The 13,191-nt window shown below is 50.0% G+C and overlaps 1 protein-coding gene across 12 annotated transcripts in view; it reads left to right on the top strand.

Annotated features, from left to right (window-relative positions):
* LOC116943384 (uncharacterized) overlaps positions 1-13,191 on the top strand; it is a 326,779-nt gene that overhangs the window by 210,048 nt on the left and 103,540 nt on the right. For all 12 annotated transcript variants that reach the window (XM_076067591.1, XM_076067590.1, XM_032956235.2 and 9 more), the window contains one exon: positions 6,569-6,705. In XM_076067591.1, the coding sequence (XP_075923706.1) occupies positions 6,569-6,705 (137 nt within the window). The remainder of the gene's footprint in view (positions 1-6,568; positions 6,706-13,191) is intronic.

The following is a 13,191-nucleotide window of genomic DNA, read 5'->3' as shown; positions in this document are numbered from 1 at the left end:
TTATTGATTAACGACGGTTCTAGAAGTGAGCTCTCTAAAGGTGATGTCACAAAAGTGTTTCTCGAGCCAGTTCAGTAATCATCTTTAAACACGGAGCCTCGGGTGGCGGTGACGTGGCCCCAGCGGTGGGTCCTGTTCGAGTCTGGCAGGTGGTATTAACTAGAGAGTAGGCGTCATGGCATAATATTTTAAAGTTTACCTACGAATGTCTCAATTGGGATGACACATCGCGACATCACCTGCCTACTGCAGACTGTGTGAAGTGCAGCATCTTCCTTCGTGGCGATAGCCTTTCTTTGTGAGAATGGCACGGATACCAAACGTGCTCAAGATTGATGAATGAGTGGTGACTAAGCAGCGCTCAATCTGGCTATTTTAAAATGTCACATCTCACGACAAGGGGATGACCAGTGTGCCATTGGGGGTGAATAGGTCGAGGGACCACTTTTACAGGAAGTCAAGAAGACGCAAACCCCCATCGTGCCTTGAACGCCTCTCATGTGATCACCGCATTGCACGTACAAGTCTCTCAGCCTTGGCCAGACCACTGGCCCAAAAGAGCTGAACGGTGTGGCTGTGTTATTGTTTAGACCACCACTTGAAAGCCTGTGGTTAAAATCCAGCGTGGGTGGGCGCCCATGGTTCAAACCCAGACGATGGGGGTTCTGGGCTCGGTGACTCCGACGTTGACATGCGCGTGCGCATGTGTGCGTGAGCGTGCGCTCACCAGCCCCCCATGAGCCACCTCTGCATGTTTATTTTTTAAGCTGATGTTACACAGGCTTGAGACTTTTTCCACACAGTGGGGAAAATGGGGAAAATGCAGATTTTTTTCCATTCAGGTTACGGAACAAAAAAAAACCTACGACTACATTTTTTTCCCTTTTTTAGAATATATTTTTTGTTTAAAATTAAAAGGAGCGTTGTGCGGTTCACTCGCGGCGCTTGCGGTGGCTTTTTCTGGCCAGCGCCATCGCCCCTGCCTGCAAAAGCGCGCACGGGGTTCAGTTCCAGCCACCCGGCGATTTCTGATGTCTGCATGAAACGATGAACCGCAACAGCAATCGCCGCCGCTTGTGACGCGGGCGTTGAAACCCCCCGAATCCGTGTGGCATCACCTTTCACCGTGGCGGTCCGTGTTGGGCGGTCATCGTGTGGTGCTTCCATTGTCACAGTCAACATCCAAAAACACACGTGACTCATCGCATAGTCTCGATCCTCAAACGAGCCCAGGGGCAGCGCCTCGCTTCCGCTGGTGGCTCCGAGCCAGTGATGACTATCCCAGATGCTCGTGGTGGGAGCCAACAACTCCACGTTATTGTTCATGTCCCACAAAGTGGCACTCGTTTTATCACCCAAACAGGAGTCTACTTCTCGAATCCCAACTGCGAGCAGAGTGCTCTGAGCATGGCTGGGGATACTAATAAATACTTAGGGTTGTTAAAACCGGTTTATTCCGGTCTACAGCAATAAACACATCGTTGTCGAAACCTTTGTAACTGAGAAACGAAGGCAGCTGCCACAGTGGTGTAATAGTTAGCAGCAGCACATTGGACTTACAATTTATAGGCTCCCGATTCAATTCCATCTCCCTGTGGCAGCTGTGACAATGGGGCAGCAATCTTGTGTGCATGTCACGTGACCAACGCATTGCACGTGCAAGGCCTCTCAGCCTTGTCCAGACCAAGTCAAGTTGATTTCATTTTTAACAAATCTGTGGCACCTTTAAAGGCGACATCACATCAAACACATACAAAAATATTACAGCAAATATAATTTTAAGAAGTATTAAATCTGTACAAAAAAACCCAATCAAAAAGAACGAAACAGTCCTTACGTTCTTCAAATAATTCCCCACCACCATGCCCGCATTAGAGATGTGGCTGTAAGTTAATCGTTGTAGGTGAGCGTGTGTTTAGTTGTAATCTTGAATGAAGTTATGCAGGCGATGGAGCATCTCGTTGTCTCGGGGAGGTTATTCCATAGGTGTGCGGTGCAGCAAATGAGAATGACCTGCATCTCCCACGGTCGGCCTTTGGTGGCGGGAGGAGTGTTTGTGTTGAAGAATGAGGAAGAGACCCCTTGTATTCCTTATCTGCAGGAGGTTTGTGATGCTCACTGGAGCTTGGCTGTGTGCAGTGCTTTGTGTGGTAGCTCAACAAGGGCTGAACATGCGGCCAAGTTATTGTGTAGGCCACCAACTTGAAAGGGTTGAAATTGTGGCTACTCACCAATCAAGCAGCAGTGAAATAACTTTTTTAATTGCTGGCCTAAACAAGAATATGACCAGACCTTCAGCTCTGTTGAGCTGGTGGTCGGGACAATGCTAAGAGCTAAGAGCATTACATATGTGTAGTGACACCCGACACAGTTTGTTGGGTGTCAATTTGGAGTGTTTATTTCCTTAGGCACGAGACACAGTCTGCAAGGATTCCCTTCACTCCAAGCATGCCGAGCTCTCGCGTTTTCCCCTTATCCCTCAAACCCCTTTCTGTAAGGTTCTTTGACCCACTTTCCCTCCAGCCAATCACCTTCCTACTTTCTCGAACGGATCCCAACCGAACTCCCTGCAATCATCCTCCGTATCCCGCTCTTTCCATTTTTGTATTTCTCCTCCAATCCCTTCAAATTCCCTGCCTCTAACCAATCCCTTTTCAGACCCGTTAAATACAAGTCAGAGAGGCTTTTTTTTCTTCTTGATTATATTATTCGTGTCATGTGGTGGTGTACCACCACGTCAGGTGAGTATCGTTGGTAGTGATACAATCTCACATCTACCCCTCTATATATGGCAGGAAACAGGAGGATTTCTCAAATCTGGCTGTCGCCTGATGAAGCTAGTTGTAATTACTGGCGAAACGTTGTACTCAGATTGTAAATGTTGTAGATTTGCTTTCAACATACCTGTCTGCTGTACTAGTAACGAATTGGCATGTTCTGTTTATGTGACGAACCTTACTATAATTGGCTGTGGCGGATTTAATGACACATTTACGTTTACGCTCTCTAACCCAAAAAAAGCTATTTATGGATGACATTGGTCGCGAAAGCTTACGTGTTAAACTGACGTAATGTGTTGGTCACATGCCATGCTCTCAACACGCACTCGTGAATGCGTGCTGTCCTGTACGTGCGCTCGCCGGCGTGCTCACCCCATGTGTGATTCAACTGCAAGTCGGCGGAGAGCGAGCCGTGACTGCTAAACCACCAACACGTGCCTCCATCTGCCCACTGTGTCTGCTGTTTGTGTGCGGGCAGCCTGGCACAGTGGCGACGCTCGCACCTCACAGCGTGAAGGACCAGGGTTCGATATCCGACTCGGGCGCCAATCTACATGGAATTTTGTATTTTCTCGCCTGGTTCCACATGGGTTTCCTCCAGGTTCTCTGGTTTCCTCCCATAGCTAAAAAAAACAAATATGCAATATAACCGGAATTGGCAAAATGACATCCCAATGAAGTAGGATCCTGAAAAAGAAAGGGTAAGTGTAGATTACCTGTGTAAATAAGTCATGATTATTGCTATCGTTGTGCTAATCTGGGTCCTATGTATGAATTTGTATTCGCTTATTGTGTTTATATGCAAATATGATGTCCGTGTGCATTTTTGAGTCCTCTACTGTGTGTTTTGAGTTTCAGCGGTTCGTGACTCAATGTGCGTTCTCTGCATCACATCTTGCTAAACCACTGCCCTCACAGGGCAAAACTACAATGTCATTTGGTTTGGAATCTATCCTCAGCCTCCACTAGGTCGACTCAACCTAAAGTGGCCTGCTTGCGAAGTAGTGTTGCATGGTTGTGAGCATCAGCTCCTGGGAGACACAGGCAGTCTGTGATCTTGCACGTTTGTTGGCTCCACTTCTTTTGTCATGCCAGCTTTAATAGGCACTCGCAAACACTACAGTGCTTACAATCCATGAAGCTGAACGAGAGGTAGGCGGCGGTGTGCGTATGTATCTGGAGCAGCCCTCGCCAGCGCACGTCCGTTGTGTTTTTCCATGCGGTCCTTCACCTTGGTGTAAATAACACACACACACACCTGCTGTAATAACGCCTTAAACGTAAAAATGGCTCAGCGAGTGCAGTCACATCGCAACAATTAAAGCCGCCGTAATTGTATTCTCACAAACGCAACTAACAACAACAAAAATTGCCTTGAGCCCCTGGCCTCAACAATACATTACAATCCAATCAATTATTAATCATGACGGGGAGGCGTCGTACGCAGGATTTCAATTAAGATAGTGCGAAGCGCCGCAGCGTGCGAGCGAGCGGGCGGCGGCGGCGTGCGAGCGTGCGGGCGGCGGTGTGCGTTGCTTCTGTGGTATGTGGTGTTCCACGGCGGTCCCCTGGTGTGACACCGTGAGGCTCCCGCTACCTGTAGGAGTCGTGGCAACGATGATTCTTCGGCTCATTGCGTCACATGTCCAGTCGCGTGGCTAGGACATGGTGAACTCTACATTCTCAATCGGTGAGATTTCACCATTGCTTGAATGCGAAAAATGCATATTTACTAAATGCAAGTAACGATCTGGTCAAGTTTATGTCATAAGACCCTCCACCATCCGACAAAGCCAAGCAAATTTAAATTGCACGTGGCGGACAAAGCGCTTTAACTACGCACCAGTTCTTCTTGTTTCAGCTCGCCCACTGGTGAGGCAGGAGAGCGACTCTCACAGCCACAGCTCGCGATTAGATAATGCGACGCTTTCCTTGAAACTGCATCGAGCATCTCTCGGACCCTTAGACACGAATTAAATTTTTGCCAGATCCATGTGCGATCTAACACAAAATCAATGATGAACGATAATATTGCCTGCGAAAACAACCTACGTGTAATTATCGTTCAGACTAAATGTGGGTTTCTTAAATGACAAATAGCCCAGCAGCGATCTCGGAGTGAGATGCGCCGCTTGTGGACCCCCCCCCCCCCGTGCTGTCACGACGGTCCAAGAGGGACGGCACTGCAGTGGGGAGCGCCTCCGTAAGGCGCCGCTCCCAGCTTCAGACGGCACCCCCTGCCCCCTTTAATGGGGATGGGGAGGGAGGCTGCTCCGCGTCCTGCACGGCTTCATTGAGGCTAGGCCTCAAGTATGGCCCGGGTGGAATTAAAGAAGAAACCAAATGTGTGGGGGTGTTTGAGTGTCTCGCGTGAGCCCTCTGTGGCTTTGACCCAAGAGCAACGGATCCCTACGTGAAGGGCCCAACGAGGGAGTCCTGTATTTTGTGACCTCAATTCTATTCCCCTCGGGTTTAATCAGGCAGGGGGCCCCTTGAGGTGCGTTATATCTCTCTGCGCTGGGGTAAACACACCAATTTGAAGGTGCGGTGGCCAAGAGGTGCATGATGGCTGTGTCAGACCCGTTGAGCCAGCGGGTTGGATTGAACGCAGGCCTCTAACCGCCATGACATCATCATTAGACCGGGCTCTCGTGCGCACTGAATTTATGGTTCCATCTCAACCCCCATCTCAACCTGTCTTGGTTTAATTTTGTTTGTTTGCGCAATTTGGCCCAACCCAGCTCTGATTGCTCGGATCTGCTGAAGCGCAACGGGCGACTGACACGAAGCAAATCACTCTGCCCTGGTTACAGCTAAAGAGGCCTACTGAAGTGGCTGCTACAAAACTAGTTCATCGGTGTCGGCTCGCATGGCGTAACGACACGAGGCAGTGCCAACTGTAGGAGTTCTGGAGCAAATGGCCGATCTTCATCCCGGCGTGCCGTGACTCTTGATAGCTCAATACCGATAAAACTGATAACACCAATTATAATATTGACTTTTCCAGCACTTGAAACGATAGCATAGGTGCAGGAGACATATGCAACCCACGTGTGCATATTATGGAGAAATTTGCTTGTTAACGTCATTGTACGCGTCCACACATTTTGAGCAGCATGCATCATGTGGATGCAAATGTGTTATCTCATCAGTGGCAAGTGGTATCTGAACCTGTCCTGGGCCTCCTTTAGATTGACTCAGTTTTAAATGCATGGATGCATGCATGCATGGTGTGGTGTGTATTCATACCACAGCGCACTGGTCTGTTTTACCTGCCTTCTGGATCACATGTGTGTGTCTGTATCGGATGAGACCAAAGTTCTGTACCGGATGAGACCAAAGTTCTGTATTGGATGATGCCCAAGTTCTGTATTGCATTAGGCCAGGGTTTTGTATCGGATGATGCCAGATTTCTGTATCGCATGAGCCCAGGGTTCTGTATTGGCTGATGCCAGGGTTTTGTGTCGGATGATATCAGGGTTTTGTATTGGGTGAGACCAGGGTTCTGTATCGGATGATACCAGGGTACTGTATCGGATGAGACCAGGTTTTTGTATCGGATGAGACCAGGGTTCTGTATCGGATAAGACCAGGGTTTTGCATCGGATGAGTCCAGGGTTCTGCATCGGATGATACCAAGGTTCTGTATCGGATGATACCAGGGTTCTCTATCGGATGAGACCAGGGTTCTGTATCGAGTGTGACGAGGGTTCATTTCGTGTCTTTATATGTGTTTTCTTATGCATACATCCGGGTATATTTGTGCATGTGTGTGTGCGTGTTTACAGGGCATTGGAAAGGGTTCCCTGTGGTGCATTGACCCCGAGTACCGGCCCAGCCTGCTGCAGGCCCTGCGCAAGACGCCCTACCAGTCCTACTCGCACGTCTTCCATACGCCGCCAGACTCCCCACCACCACTCGCCAGGTGAGGCATAGCCCGTGTCCCCGTGTCCCTGTGTCTCTGTCTTCCCGGGTCCCCATGTCACCATGTTACCATGTTACCACGTGACCGTCTTCCCCTTGACCATCTTCCCCTTGACCATTTTCCCCTGTCTCCCTGTCTCCTTATCCCCCTGTCACCGTGTCCCCCGTGTCACCATGGTGACCGGGTTCGTTGTGTTAGAGCACTCACTACTGAGCCACCACTCTACCCTTTATCTGCATACCACTATCAAACACCGCACGCAGCTGTCTATGAACAAGGCGGTCAAAGAAGCACATTGAATATTTAGTCAATCCTGCTATGAATTACTAGAGGTTTACATAATTCTGGAACAGAGAGGTCATGGACCAGATAAAACAGAACGTCTTCTGCATCATATGAGACAAGTGTTGTGCATCTGATAATACGTGAAATGATAAAAGAGCAAGTGTTCTATCGCAAACGAGACCGAGTATTCACTATCGGATAAGACGGGGATCCTGTATCAGATGAAGAATGGGGGTGTATTGATATGACAGAGGTTTTGTATTGGATTAGACGAGGGTTCTGTATGGGATGAGACGAGGGTTCTGTATGGGATGAGACAAGGGTTCTGTATGGGATGGGATGAGGGTTCTGTATGGGATGAGATGAGGGTTCTGTATGGGATGAGACAAGGGTTCTGTATGGGTTGAGACAAGGGTTCTGTATTGGATGAGACAAGGGTTCTGTATGGGATGAGACGAGGGTTCTGTATGGGATGAGACAAGGGTTCTGTATGGGATGAGACGAGGGTTCTGTATTGGATGAGATGAGGGTTCTGTATGGGATGAGGGTTCTGTATGGGATGAGGGTTCTGTATGGGATGAGACGAGGGTTCTGTATGGGATGAGACAAGGGTTCTGTATTGGATGAGACGAGGGTTCTGTATGGGATGGGATGAGGGTTCTGTATGGGATGGGACGAGGGTTCTGTATGGGATGAGGGTTCTGTATGGGATGAGACGAGGGTTCTGTATGGGATGAGACGAGGGTTCTGTATGGGATCAGACGAGGGTTCTGTATGGGATGAGATGAGGGTTCTGTATGGGACGAGACGAGGGTTCTGTATGGGATGAGGGTTCTGTATGGGATGAAAAGAGGGTTCTGTATGGGATGAGACGAGGGTTCTGTATGGGATCAGACGAGGGTTCTGTATGGGATGAGGGTTCTGTATGGGATGAGACGAGGGTTCTGTATGGGATGAGATGAGGGTTCTGTATGGGATGAGGGTTCTGTATGGGATGAGACGAGGGTTCTGTATTGGATGAGACAAGGGTTCTGTATGGGATGAGACGAGGGTTCTGTATGGGATGAGACGGGGGTTCTGTATGGGATGAGATGAGGGTTCTGTATGGGATGAGGGTTCTGTATGGGATGAGACGAGGGTTCTGTATGGGATGAGACGAGGGTTCTGTATGGGATGAGATGAGGGTTCTGTATGGGATGAGACGGGGGTTCTGTATGGGATGAGACAAGGGTTCTGTATGGGATGAGACGAGGGTTCTGTATGGGATGAGATAAGGGTTCTGTATGGGATGAGACGGGGGTTCTGTATGGGATGAGATGAGGGTTCTGTATGGGATGAGGGTTCTGTATGGGATGAGACGAGGGTTCTGTATGGGATCAGACGGGGGTTCTGTATGGGATGAGACGAAGGTTCTGTATGGGATCAGACGAGGGTTCTGTATGGGATGAGACGAGGGTTCTCTATGGGATGAGACGAGGGTTCTGTATGGGATGAGATGAGGGTTCTGTATGGGATGGAACGAGGGTTCTGTATGGGATGAGATGAGGGTTCTATATGGGATGAGACGAGAGTTCTGTATTGGATGAGACGAGGGTTCTATATGGGATGAGACGAGGGTTCTATATGGGATGAGACGAGGGTTCTGTATGGGATGAGACGAGGGTTCTGTACGGGATGGGACGAGGGTTCTGTATGGGATGAGACGAGGGTTCTGTATGGGATGGGACGAGGGTTCTGTATGGGATGAGACGAGGGTTCTGTATGGGATGAGACGAGGGTTCTGTATGGGATGGGACGAGGGTTCTGTATGGGATGAGACGAGGGTTCTGTATGGGATGGGACGAGGGTTCTGTATGGGATGAGACGAGGGTTCTGTATGGGATGAGACGAGGGTTCTGTATGGGATGAGACGAAGGTTCTGTATGGGATGGGACGAGGGTTCTGTATGGGATGAGACGAGGGTTCTGTATGGGATGAGATGAGGGTTCTGTATGGGATGAGACGAGGGTTCTGTATGGGATGAGACGAGGGTTCTGTATGGGATGAGACGAGGGTTCTGTACATTCACACGGCCATGATGAGACTCCGCTTGTCTCACGTGCAGTAACGCGCTCGTGGTAGAGGCCGCACTGCAGAGGACGCCACACGCAGTGCGGAGTGGGGCTCTCCGCACAGGACGTCAATGAGCTCAGAATGTGCTGGTGACTTGGGAGCGCTCATGGCCAGAGTTGGTAATTGAGAGGTGAAGCGTCCATTGCCTGCTCACGGACGCTGTGGCTCTGGTCTCTCTCGTTTTTTGCGCACGTTCTGATTTTCAATGCTCCGTTTGGTGCGAAGCCCCCCGTTAACCCATCGCTTCCCACCATCCCACTCCCCACGTCCTCCCCTTCTCTCCCCTCACTGCACTCCCTTATTTCTCTCCTCTCTCATTAATCTCACTCCATCGACTTGATTTTACTTCTGTCTCTTAAGTCTCCCTCTCTCTCTCTTCTCCTGTCTTGGCCTCCTCTTCTCCCACCTCTTCTCCTTTCCTCCCTCTCCGTTATCTCCTCTGTTCTCTGCTCTAGTTCTATTCTCTTGCCATCTCTCCCTCCCTCTCTCCCTTCTGTCTCTGTATCCCGCTCGCCCCTCTCTCCGCGTCTTCCCGGCATTCCGCGTCGTGCAGTCCAAGGGTTAACGTGGGTGCAGTCGCCGCAGAGATAATGTGGTAACCACGGCGACGATTGGCGCTTGCATCAGCGCAGTTGCTAGGCAACCAACGGGCTCCATACGGCGCCCGGGTAAGGCAAGGCTGCTGCCTGCGGCCTCCAGGAGGTGGGGGCAGCGGGGGAGGGGAGTATCTGTGTATGTGTGTGGACGTGTGTGTGTGTGTGGACGGTGTGTATGTGTATACAGACGTGTGTGTGGTCGTGTGTGTATGCGGACGTGTGTTTATGCGTGGACGTGTGTGTGCGGACACATGTATGCAGACGTGTGAGCGTGTGGTGGAACGTGTGTGTGGACGTGTGTGTATGCAGACGTGTGTGTGAATACAGAGGTGTGTAGGCGTGTGTGTGTGGACGTGGATGCAGACGTGTGTAACATTGTAGTTATGTGTCATAATATTTAACACGTGCTAAGCACCTTTTGATCTGTGCTCAATTTCTGGCCATGTAGATCACAGTGGCACATGGTATTGGAACCTGGCTTGGGCTTCCTCTCGGTAGATTTATCTTGAAGAGAGTACTTTGATGTGGTGGTTAAATGAGTACTTGACGTGGTGGTTTGTACAAAGTCGAAAGTGAAAGTGCAGCATCGCGTGGCTCCGGTGAAATACCACGCGTGCGTGCACCACGCAGGCTTCAATAGGTGCTCGCTAACAAGAGACCACCCTCTTGTCTGGGGCGGCAGGCAGGGTGGTGGTATCGTGGGTAACACTCGCGCCTCTCTCCAACAAGGGGCCTGGGTTCGATTCCCGACTCGGGCTTCTCTCTGCGTAGAAGTCTGTAGGTTCTAACTCTGTTCTTCTGCATGGGTTTGCTCCGGGTTCCTCAGTTTCCTCTCATCGCGAACCACAAAACAAAGACCCCTTAAATACTCTTTGGTTCTATTCGGTAAAGTCACGTAGGTAAAAAAATAAAACAACAAAAATCACGACGTTCCGGCCACAACACAAGCGGCCTTCATCAGGTGATAAAGGTCGCGGTCTGAGCTTGGCTGTGTTTCACTCCAGCGCTGTCCTCGAGACAGTCTGGTCCCTTCACCTGATGAAGGCCGCTTGTGTTGTGGCCGAAACGTCGTGATTTTTGTTGTTTTATTTTTTACCTACGTGACTTTACCGAATAGAACCAAAGAGTATGGATCCTTGCAGTCACGAAAGCTTCAAATCTAGAACCCCTTGTATAGCCTGTAATAGACTGTTGGAGCAAGTGATGTTAGTGAGCATCTATTAAGGCTGGCACGCCACACAAGGGGGTGGGTGGCCAGCACCACACTCTTTGTCTTTGTCTCTCGAGTGCCGATGTTTACACACCGCACCAGGTAGTCATTTGAGGCCGAGTCGACCTAGGGGAGGCCCAGTACCGGTTCAGATAATCGTCGGAAGTGTTGGCCGTGAGCAGGAATCGAACTCGGGTCTGCCGGGTTCGCAGCACAGCGTGCCAACCGCTACACTACCAGTCCCCACACACATTGTTACCGGTATTGGCCAAACATCCCAATGCCGAAAAAATTACCTGCAAATTATTCAAATGTGATTGCACAGCAGCAACATCGCCCCCTTGTGTAAGAATCTGGCAGGGCCCTCCTGAAAAGAGTTGGGGACTCAGTGAGGCTTTCGTGGGTAAACAAGCAAAATAATAATAATCACATCATCTACATTCTGTTTAACGTACCCAAGGCAGGTCAGTCATTCCGGAAGTATCAAAGTCTCTTCACGTGTTGCTCCTTACGTCGTTGTCCCTCTATGTTTTAAGCTAAAACATTGGCAGGTTTTCCTTATTGATTTTTTCCCATTGTTGGCAGCTTCCATGTTTGTATGAGAATGATGTCCTCATTTTTACTTCACCCTTTCCTTTCTACAGCAAACGCACACAACCCCATTTACATTTAACCACTGCAGTCACCTACCCTTTTTTCCTTTGCCAAGGCTTGTCGATGATATTGAGGACTCACGGTTTCAGGGCCCCCGAGGAATCCCTTTATGCAGGGACAGCCCCCTGGCGCATTCAAAGTGGAGAAGGTAGCCGGAGGTCAGGGATAGATGACCTTGAGAGACGGTGAGAGAGCAGCTCCCGGAACACGCTTAGCACACGGCTCCTCCCTCATGTGTCAATGTGTGTATGTTCATTTTTTTGTCAGTGTGTGTGTACATGTGGTGATCGTTAGTCCAGTAGCAGATCGCGCATCGTACTATGAACCCGGCGACCCGAGTTTTGATTCCCGCTCACGGTCAATACCAGTGACGGTGATCTAAACCGGAGATGGTGTGGCTAGGACCACGCTGGGCTGCCTCGACCTCCAGTGCTGATGTTTATACACCACACCATGTACTTCAGACTGGGTCAACCTTGGGGAGGCCCAGGAACAAATTCAGATATCATGTTGGCCCTGAACGTGAATTGAATTTAAGTCACTGGAGTCATAGCACAGTGCCCTAACCACGACACCGCACACACATCAACACACATATACTTAACAAGTATAAAGATCCCCCGTATAGCCTTTACAGATTGTTAGAGCAAGGGCTGTTAGCGAGCACCTATGAAGGCCGACACGGCACACGAGGGGGTGGGTGGCCAGTACCTCGCCCGGCCACCTTTGTCTCCCCAGAGGTGAGGTCGAGTCGACCTAGAGGAGGCCCAAGACCGATTCAAATAATCGTCACTGCTGTTGACTGAGCGAAAATCGAACTCAGGTGGGCGGGTTGAGAGTGCAGCGTGCTAACTGCTACACTACCGCTCCCCACTCTGTGTACACACACGCATTCCCACACTCCTTGCATATGTAGTGTTCGATTTCACTCGGACAACTTTTGTCTTTCTTCGAACACCGCTTTATTTACAACTCTCCGCATGTCCTCAATATTCCACAGTATCCATGTCGCCATGGCTCGCTCGCCGTGCCTCACTCAACTCGCTCGCCACCTTTGTCTCTCCACTCCCCACTATTATTGCGCTTACTCCACCGCTAACTTCTTCGTCTCCGCTCTCCGCTATCACCGTCACTATGCTCTCTCCACTGCGAGCTACTTCGTCTCTGCTCTCCACTATCACCGACGCTATGCTCTCTCCACTGCTAACTGCTTCGTCTCTGTTCTCCGCTATCACCGTCACTATGCTCTCTCCACTGCGAGCTACTTTTTCTCTGCTCTCCGCTATCACCGACACTATGCTCTCTCCACTGCTAACTGTCTCTGCTCTGCTATCACCGACGCTATGCTCTCTCCACTGCTAGCTGCTTCTCTTCTTAAGCTCCGCTATCGTTATGCTCTCTCTACTGCTAGCTGCTTCTCTTCAGCTCCGCTATCGTTACGCTCTCTCTACTGCTAGCTGCTTCTCTTCTTCAGCTTCGCTCCACACTCTGTTTCCAAACTCCGTCTCCAAACTCCACGTCTTGCCTCGTCCAGCTCCCAACTCCAACTCCCGCTCCAATTCCCGACTCCCCAATTTATCCACGCTCTCATCACACCCCAATTAATCAACCCGCGTCCCAACAGCGCTT

The sequence above is a fragment of the Petromyzon marinus genome, chromosome 17 (genome assembly GCF_048934315.1).
Source record: "Petromyzon marinus isolate PM22_M1 ecotype Great Lakes invasive population chromosome 17, UKy_Petmar_22M1.pri1.0, whole genome shotgun sequence".
In the NCBI taxonomy this organism is placed as follows: Eukaryota; Metazoa; Chordata; class Hyperoartia; order Petromyzontiformes; family Petromyzontidae; genus Petromyzon; species Petromyzon marinus.
The sequence above is the reverse complement of the archived record's forward strand: the minus strand, read 5'-3'. Positions and strand labels throughout refer to the sequence as shown.